The 8,867-nt window shown below is 39.2% G+C and overlaps 1 protein-coding gene and 1 pseudogene across 2 annotated transcripts; one reads left to right on the plus strand and one right to left on the minus strand.

Moving 5' to 3' along the window:
• Positions 1–1,228: 1,228 nt before the first annotated feature.
• On the minus strand, positions 1,229–2,533 carry LOC149227482 (protein EXORDIUM-like 2 pseudogene; annotated as a pseudogene).
• Positions 2,534–3,339: 806 nt separating this feature from the next.
• LOC149227483 (uncharacterized) lies at positions 3,340–7,195 on the plus strand. 2 transcript variants are annotated; one of them, XM_089377804.1, is made up of 2 exons: positions 3,340–3,894; positions 6,580–7,195. In XM_089377804.1, exon 2 carries the CDS (start codon positions 6,689–6,691, stop codon positions 7,160–7,162), a length of 474 nt encoding a protein of 157 aa, XP_089233930.1. In that variant the 5' UTR covers positions 3,340–3,894; positions 6,580–6,688; the 3' UTR covers positions 7,163–7,195. The 2 variants fall into 2 exon arrangements, with proteins under 2 accessions (XP_089233930.1, XP_089233931.1); XM_089377805.1 differs by lacking the exon at positions 3,340–3,894 and adding an exon at positions 5,638–6,393.
• The last annotated feature ends 1,672 nt before the right edge of the window (positions 7,196–8,867 follow it).

The following is an 8,867-nucleotide window of genomic DNA, read 5'->3' on the forward strand; positions in this document are numbered from 1 at the left end:
TGCAATTGTGTTGGCCCATGGTCATTGGTATGGTCATAATCCTTCTCCTTTATGCTAATAATATTGTTCTTTTGCAAAGAAAACATTATGATCTTAGCAAGCATCTTAGAATCCTCCATGTTTTATGTGTCAAGATGGATATGATTGTAAATACCAACAAAATTAAAGTCATAGTAATTAAGTCCAAAAACATCACATATGATACTTTCATTTATGACCATAGCTCCTTGGAGGAAGTTTCTTCATACAAATATCTAGGAATTGACATCAATCATAAGCTCAATTGGAATTATAGCACTGAGAAAATGATAAATGGAGATTGAAAATCTTACTTTGATGACAAATCTTTGAATTTGGGATAAAAAATCCCCTCTTTGAGACTCTTGTTACTCCTCTTATTTTATATGGATATAAGATTTTGGGTTGTTGTATACCTATAGAGTCCATGGAAGAAAATTGAACAAATCCAAAAGCAGTATATAACCTACAACCTCAAAATTAAAGGAAATACTCCCTACCATATCCCCTTGATTAAAGCAAGTGTTTTCTCATTGAAAGCATGATTATGACTATGTACATGTATAAGAAAAAATTATACAACATGAATGCCAAGATGTTTCTTAAAATTGTTTCTAACTTTAGGCAAAACCCACACCTTCCACTATGTGAGGGTGGGATAAGGATGTTCAATCTTACTACACCATTGGAGAATACAGGAGGATATCATTTTGCATAATTTGAAAAAAAATTAAAAATTTATTATTTCCACATTCGAAAAGAAAGTGTGATGTTATAAAGAGGTGATTTCTAACCTCTAAAACCAAAATTATCTTATTTCTCTCTCTTAACTAGCGTTAAGAAGAAAACGAGCATTCTCAATATTAGAACTAATTCTCATGAGCTTCATAGTGGAACTAGGAGTTCATCAATTACCAAAACAACACAAGATGAAAGAGTCTAAAAAACATTTTCTCTTAAACTGTCCATATTATAGTTATATTTAATCTAGTTTTCAAAATATTTATCACACTACCATTGAAATATAACCCATACCAATCTTAATAAAAATTAATCATCATCTCATATAAATTTAATAAACTGTCCATATTATAGTTATATTTAATCTAGTTTTCAAAATATTTATCACACTACCATTGAAATATAACCCATACCAATCTTAATTAAAATTAATCATCATCTCATATAAATTTAAAAACATACCTATCACTAAAATAAAATAAATACAATACAATAATATTATTAAAATTAATCATCATGTCATATAAATTTAAAAACATACCTATCACTAAAATAAAATACAATACAATACAATAATACAAAGAGATGTTGTGCCTCAGTGTCTACTTCTTTCACTCCGCCTCTAGATAACTTCCATTTGCTCCCAGAGTACCTCTATTTACTTTGGCCACAATTACCAAGATGATCACGCGAAGGCCTTGCAAGATCTGGTCACCGGATCCCACATGGCCGGCAGCAGAAACTCTCTCCCATTAATTCCATATGCATTGAAGCTTGCCCCCGTCGTTTTATCCACTAGAAGTTCCCCAGGGAAGCCCGGGTAAGCCCCCTTTCCATATATTCCGGGGCAGGCGGACACGGCCTCTAAAGGTGCGGCAACATCCCCTTGGAAGTAGCCGGTGTTGAATGGATTAGTGGATGCACCTGCCACAACGATGGCGATGTTGATGACCATAGCATCGATGCCCATGTCTCCGTTTGGTGCCACCAAGGGAGGAGTCTGGGGTCCGTAGATGGGCTGATGAAACGGCCACGCACACTGCCCCGGGCATTGAGTTTCGGAGTTCCCTACCCAGGCGTAGGGTAAATGAACATTCTTCCTCGGCAAGAGACTAGCGTGGAATCCACAGCTCACACAGAAACCCTCCACAGTAACATCATCGGACGTGAGAACCAAATACACGGCATTGCCATTCTCCGGCAATGCTCCGGAAACAATCGCCGTTTCCACCAGAGCCGCAATGTGGCTGCGCTTCAGGGACTTGCCCAGAGAATAGCCATCGTCCAACTTCTGCTTTCCCAGCGTTGTGGTTGCCATTGCGGCGGACTTGTTGAATGCACCACTGTATCCCTCAGTGGTTTTCCACCAGCTATACACAGACGGCTCCTTGGCCTTGCTGGCTCCCAAAGACTGCACAAAGTCCCCCACGATGGAACGCTGAGCAGAAGTGAATCTGCCATACCAAATCACGTGGACATCCACGGCGAGTCCGGTGGTGAGAAGGGGGCCATTGTGATAAGTTAAAACAAGAGGCTGCTGTTCCACCATTGTTGATGAACACAAATCAATCAGAAGCAGCAGCCATACAAGAAATTTATACCCTCCCATTTACAAATTTTGATACTCCCTACTATTCTTACACTCTAATGCTGCTGGGTGTGCATGGAAAAGCAGAAACCACTGGGTGTTTATATGGGGAGTCTCGGCCTGCTTAACAATAAAAATTCCACTAGCTGGCTGTGTGGGAAGGATGGCTGTGGTAACCGATTTAAATAGGGAGAAGATGGGCAAGGAGCGTCGAGAGACAGGTGGGTAGCCCTTTAAAGTGACAACATTTAGCGTGACCGCTTTCCTATCTCGCAATTAACAGTAGAGTTGACAGCTAGATCCTTATTATTCCGTTCCATTATGGGAGACACGGACCCCATTTCCCGTCACTGTCCCCGGGACGCGTGTCAATCAGAATAAGATAATATTTGTATTCATTAAAACGTGCCTCCCTGTCATTGGCTCATCGAGCAGGCTGAGGAGTTTCCTTATCAACGTAGTCCCTCCGACGAATGAATGACATCCATTTCGGAAATTTAAGAGCGTTTTAATGATCTAAGCCACCTGGTGCTGCTTATTCTTCCATGATTGCAGAGAACGGTGGGTGCCACCGTGGCAGTTGCGAGACAAACCGTCAACATCGACACACTCTGGTCCCCATCCCCTCCCTGCACAGAAGCCAACACGTGTCCAATAAAAACAACCCTTCTTTTTATGTTAGTTTGTTCAAAATCTGGAAGATAGAGACGGTTTCTCCTTCTCAGACCAAGGGGTTAAGCTAATTGCAAATTTTATGCACTGATTTGTGCCGCGTTAATTTGAGAGTTTGTGTATATACATCGTTGGATGTCTTCTTATTAGGCCGATAGGCCTTCCTTTGAAAGGGACCTTTCGTCGTCTTTTTGTCTCTCGTGCTGACACGTAGAGAGTTATGCGATTGGCGTTAAGCTGCGGAGAGTTAGCGATTGGCGTTAAGCTGCGGACAGTTAGCGATAGGCGTTAAGCTGCGGACGACAAGGAAACAGCATACCCTTTCCCGTCGCATCCCGTTCCGTTCCGTCGAGAGACCCACCGCTGGCCCCATTCATGCCGAGCCCTAGGGTAGTAATGGCGCATTCTGTTGCGGTCCCTGTTTTGCGGTTCTGCGGTTTCCGTGCTTCCATGAGCGGGAGCCTTCTTGGATCAAATTACCGGCCGTCTGTCAGGGTATCTTGACCTTGCAAAAACTACGGGCGTAGACCAAGTGTTCCTTCCTGTAAGTGACCAACAAAACATTGATGATTTGAATAGAAAGTTGAATAGGGCAGCAAATGATCTGGAGTCCAGAACCAAAGACAATTCTTGGACAATAAGGGATGTACTGGAGAATGTGTACAGCGATCGGTTCCTGCAATCTTGTGGTGAGATGGACAGGGGATGTCGTCTTCGCGGGTTCGAGACGGTCATCCAGCGTTTGGATATTTTTCCTGTGAATTGTGGGGCACAAGGAGCACATGCTTTTGCTTGATTCGGGACGGGACTCCTTCCAGCAGGGGTCGTTTGAATTTCTAAATGTCCTGGGATTGATCGAGGTTTTTCTCTCACTGGTAATTGGAGTTTTCTTTCAACTATTTTGGGCCCGAGATCAAATGGATTTCCAAATGAAGCTTCCAGAAATTTTATTTTGCTTTCAGGGCTCTCAAATTCGTGTTCTTTTAATCTGAAGCAACAAAATACTTTCTCTTTTCCTTTCATGGTTCTGATCCTTTCAAAAACAGAGAATTTCAAAATGTTGAAATTTAGTTCAATTCTCGTGATGATTATTAATTTCATGCATTTAATCTTGAAGTCGGTGGATGCGCTCTGCTTTTCCGTGAGTTCAATTCTTGTTTTTTGCCAAAATATGTTTTTTGTGGATTAGTTTTTTCTTCTTTTGCGTTTGATATCGGATGGCACTGATATTTGTTGGTGGTTATTATTTTGTGCAATTGATATTTGACTATCTCTGATTTTTCTCTGGTTGAATTTTCTTGCTTTTATGAATTGCAGTTTTAGGTTTTTAATACTTAATGAAATTTAAGTTTCGTGAAAAAGCTTTTGGCCTTTTCTTTTGTGCACGCAAAGCTCCATTTCATGTAAGTTGTGTAATTGCTTTCATATTTTGCTCAAATTTAGTTTTTTGTTGATACATATAAGTCGCGACTAGTCTCTCTGTGCATTCGATTACTTCATTTTCTTTTGCCATTTTTGTTCGCATGTGGTGTTTAGTTCAAGCCACGAGTGGCATGTGTTAGGGTATGGCCTCTTGCTGGTTGAAATGAGAGGCATATGATTTTTCATATTTACGGAAAGCAGGCGAAAATGCATCGATTAAAGATTCTGATAGAAATTCCAATACGATGTTAACCGTTGGCATAATAAATTCCAATACGATGTTAACCGTTGGCATAATTGGTTGGATATGGCTGAGTGCATTGGTTAAATATATTTGTGTTTTTTTAATTCCATTGACGGGCTTGACAATACTGGTGCTTAGTATTTGTTTTGAAAGTGCTTCCTTTAAACACCCGAAGCATTCCAATTAGCCTGAATAAATCAGGCACAACCAGTGGCCCGTTCTCACTAGCAAGCAGCTCTCAAGGGGAGGTACATTTCTATCAAAGTTACCCAGTTGTTTCACCTGGTCCCAATTACTTATCTCTGTCTCCAGTGGATTTGAACCTGGGTGGGTAGCTTGACATATCACTGCCTTTGCCCACTGAACCAGGACCCCATTGGCAAGGGAGGGGCTATAGTTTTCGATTGTATGTGAAGGCGTTTACAGTAGAGCCATTTATTTCTGTTTTCATTTAGTTTTACTTCAGATACAACTGAGGCGTAAAAGATCTGTTAGATGGGGTAATAGTTGTCGTCATTTCTGTTGTAACTTGGCACACATCTTTGATTTAAGACCTTTTTCTTTTTAAAATTTTGTTGATGAAATGCACAACTCAGGATACCCACTACACACTTCCCCTCGATCTGTGAGGATCATACTAAGGGCTACACACTTCCCCTCGATCTGTGAGGATCATACTAAGGGCAAACCTGCCAGTTGCAGTTTGGGCAACCTTGTATGGCGGGGACCTCGAGTGAAGTGAGGTCAATATTCGTGGAGGCAGCCAGCCCAGGGACTTGACCCTGTGACCTCCACTGTGACCTCTTTTTTATAATTCACGATACTCAACTACTCAAACTATCCCAATGGGCTATCTTTGAGGTAAGACCTAATTTACAAACTTTGCACATTTGTTATCTGCTGGAGTTTTCCAATACCCATTTTCTTATACTTACTGCCTATCCCATGTTCAAAAATCTTAAGTATTTAATTGATTCATAAAAGCAAAGGTTTTATACATATATACAATCGATTCCATCAATTGGTTGGGATGTGAAAGTTTTACTTATAATGTTTGGTTTCATTTAGAGGCTTGGAACTTTTTACAGTCCTTTATTAACATGCTTGGATTTTGTAAACTCACTTCTTGTTTATTGGATATGATTGAATACTGACTTGTGTTTTTCTAATTGCATTGATATGCATGGCAACTGGAAATTGTTGTTTTCATATTTGATTGTATTGCAAAATTGGCAGTTTTTATCCTACGATATATTAGTGTTTTGGAATTTGGAAGTTGTGTTATTGCTGTATTTGATACTATGATAGGCTTGAGAATTTTTAATTGTATTTTGTGACTTTATCAACAGGTTTGAAATTTTATAATTTATAGATTCTATTGGTTGTCTTGGATGAATTAAATGACAAATTACCATGCTGTTTATCAGGAGATTGACTTTCCCTTGTTTTAACTTTTAACAAAGGGGCCATTTTCTTTGGATAAATAAGTTAAGACTCGAATTTAGCTGCAGCCTGCAGATGATTTGATCTTTTATGTGGGGTCTTTTGCTGGAAATGGCTGTAAGCATAACAAGTGTGTCAGAAGTAGCCTTCAATGACTTGCTATCATGCACTGGCCAAACTGATAGTAAATTGAAATGTATTTGGGACAAGGAATGGATGTGGAAAGGAAAGGGAGATTGTGATTCAGCTTTGGCATTTTCTAGGAGTTACGTTTGCACTCCCACATTGTACTTGTACTGGTTGTATCCTTCAGTCCCATTGACCTAATTATGGTCATTCGTTGGACATTAATAAAATTTTCTTATCTTATCTAATGTAGTAGCTAAGTGCATCCAAGTGGAGGAAGAGCTGATTATTTTGTTCTGACTGGTTTGAATGAACTTTGATGCAGATATCCAGATTGAGACAACCACGTTTTATGGAACTGTGAAAGTCACCTTTCAATGTCATTTGAGTTGTCCTTCATCATCTAACAAGTTTGTTTCCAGAACTGAGTTCATATGGCGTCGGGTTCAATTGAGGGAGATGAAAGATTCGCTAACATGATTCATCGTCAACAATGGCAACAAAAGCAGGAGATGAATGAATTAGTGGAGGCCCAGTCAGTTTCCACTGCTCATGCTGAATTTAGACGAGGTTTAGAGGAGCTTGTTCGGGATCATTTCCATACCTGTATGACTCTTGCTTCCTGCAGTTCTGCTCATGAAAGTGGAATCAATGGGCGTAGAGATTGCATTGATGTTCATCACTTTGATGAGGACCATGATGATGGTGAAGAAGAGGAAGGTGATCAGCTTATACGTAGAAGACGCAGATCTAACATTGAAGAAGATTTAGCCGAGTCTTCTGCAGCAAGAAGACGCCAATCTAGGATCTTGACTAGATGGGCTGCACGACAGGCTCAGGAGATGATCAGAAGTTGTGCTGCTGGATTAATTAATCCAGTTTTGTCTTTGTTTTATTACTTGCATTAAGCTAATAAGCTGTGATTTTCCTGAGCCAGGCGATTTACCTTAATTGTGGTGGCTGCAGCAATGCTGGTTCTGGCATTTCTTGGACTTTGTATGATTTACTACCTGTTTCTAATACCCAAATGCACCATAAGATTGGGACTTCAATTTTATGTCTGAGCATTTGCGCTTATTGAACTTTAAATCTGTTTTCCTTATTATTATTTTTTACTTAATTTTTTGAACTAATCTGATCCTAGTGATTGTTGGTTGGCAGTATTTTCTATTCTTGGACTCAAGACTCTGGTTTACTTGTAAGTTCTATATGTAGAAAAACTTGTTTTTCCCACGAGGATAAAAAATGCATGAAGATATGGTTTGATAAATTAAACCATTAAACATTGTCCTGTTGATTATCTGTTTCTGCTTTGTTTCTCAGTTTGGTACTTGGTGCATGGTTTCTTGCGGCGGGAACATTTATTCTTTGTGGAGTGTTCGTTTTATTAAACAGGTAAGTTGGTTTTATCTCTAAACCCCCGCGGTATTCGTGTCCAAAATATAAGGTGGTTAGCACTTCCAGTAACACATTTGGATTGTCATTGTCAAATACTTGGTTGATATTTTTCCCTTCAAAATAAAAGCCTGCAATGATGTTTTTTCTTGCACAAAGAAAAACAACAATTAAATTAAAAAGGTTACATTTGATGGATTATTTTTTTGTTCTGCAAAGTTTACCACTATTAAATCTTTGCCTCTTGATATTTTGTTGACATCCAAATAGGCCTTCAGGGTGAAAAAAACCTCCCTTGAAATGTCAATTCTGCTGCTACAATGAATGGTCATTAATATTTTTAATCAATTGAGAATGCCATGAGTGAGATATTTACATTCATTAAGAACTAAATATATGAAAGGGTTCTACATTCATTCATTAGCAGCACTTGCTAATGAAACCTTATCAATTAGTATTACCTGAAAGAAATTAGTTATAGACACCAATGCAATTTGATCAGCCCTTATAATTGGGTTGGATCTCGTTCAAAATGATGAAAGACTTATCCGAAAGGTAGGAAAGGCATATACAAAATACGCATGAATTCTCCCATGAATCTTCCCTTATGTGCCAAAAGGGGAAATATGGAAGAAATTTCCTTTTTGTTCTCTTAGATAACAGTGTGAGATTCTTAGTCTAGGTTCCTCTCTATAGGTTCATTGAGCATGATTTTGATCTAGCTTCCCAGTATTGCTCTTGATCCTTCTTAGATGTAACCTGTAACCATGGGATATTGGCGAGGTAATGTAAGTCTAATGTACGATTAGAATTAGAAAGCACCGATTTGATGAAAGAAATAAATATTTTGAAATTTTATAACCTGAATACCTCTTGTAGGAAGTCTGCAATGCCTGCCTTTTCTTTCAGGACATTTGAAACCACAGCTTTCAAAAAATTCCAGCACATTCTCCCTAGGTCCATGGCAGACAATCTGCCCCTCTGATAAGAGTATTATGTCATCAAAGAAATCAAATGTTTCTGGCGCTGGCTGCAACAGAGACATGAGAATTGTTGCATCCATGAGATGGGTAAACTGCTGTAGGCATTTAACTATCTGATACGTGGTCGAGCTGTCAAGTCCTGTCGAGATCTCGTCCATGAAGAGAGTCTTGGTAGGTCCAACAATCATCTCCCCTGATACGTTCTCTAATAACATAATGATATCTAGACTCCAAG

The sequence above is a fragment of the Pinus tabuliformis genome, chromosome J (assembly GCF_031772625.1).
Source record: "Pinus tabuliformis cultivar Carrire ecotype Pingquan chromosome J, CPIR1, whole genome shotgun sequence".
In the NCBI taxonomy this organism is placed as follows: domain Eukaryota; kingdom Viridiplantae; phylum Streptophyta; class Pinopsida; order Pinales; family Pinaceae; genus Pinus; species Pinus tabuliformis.

Excerpts from the sequence above, each read along its gene's own strand:
- LOC149227483 (XM_089377804.1), top strand. The coding sequence starts at position 6,689 with ATGGCGTCGGGTTCAATTGAGGGAGATGAAAGATTCGCTAACATGATT.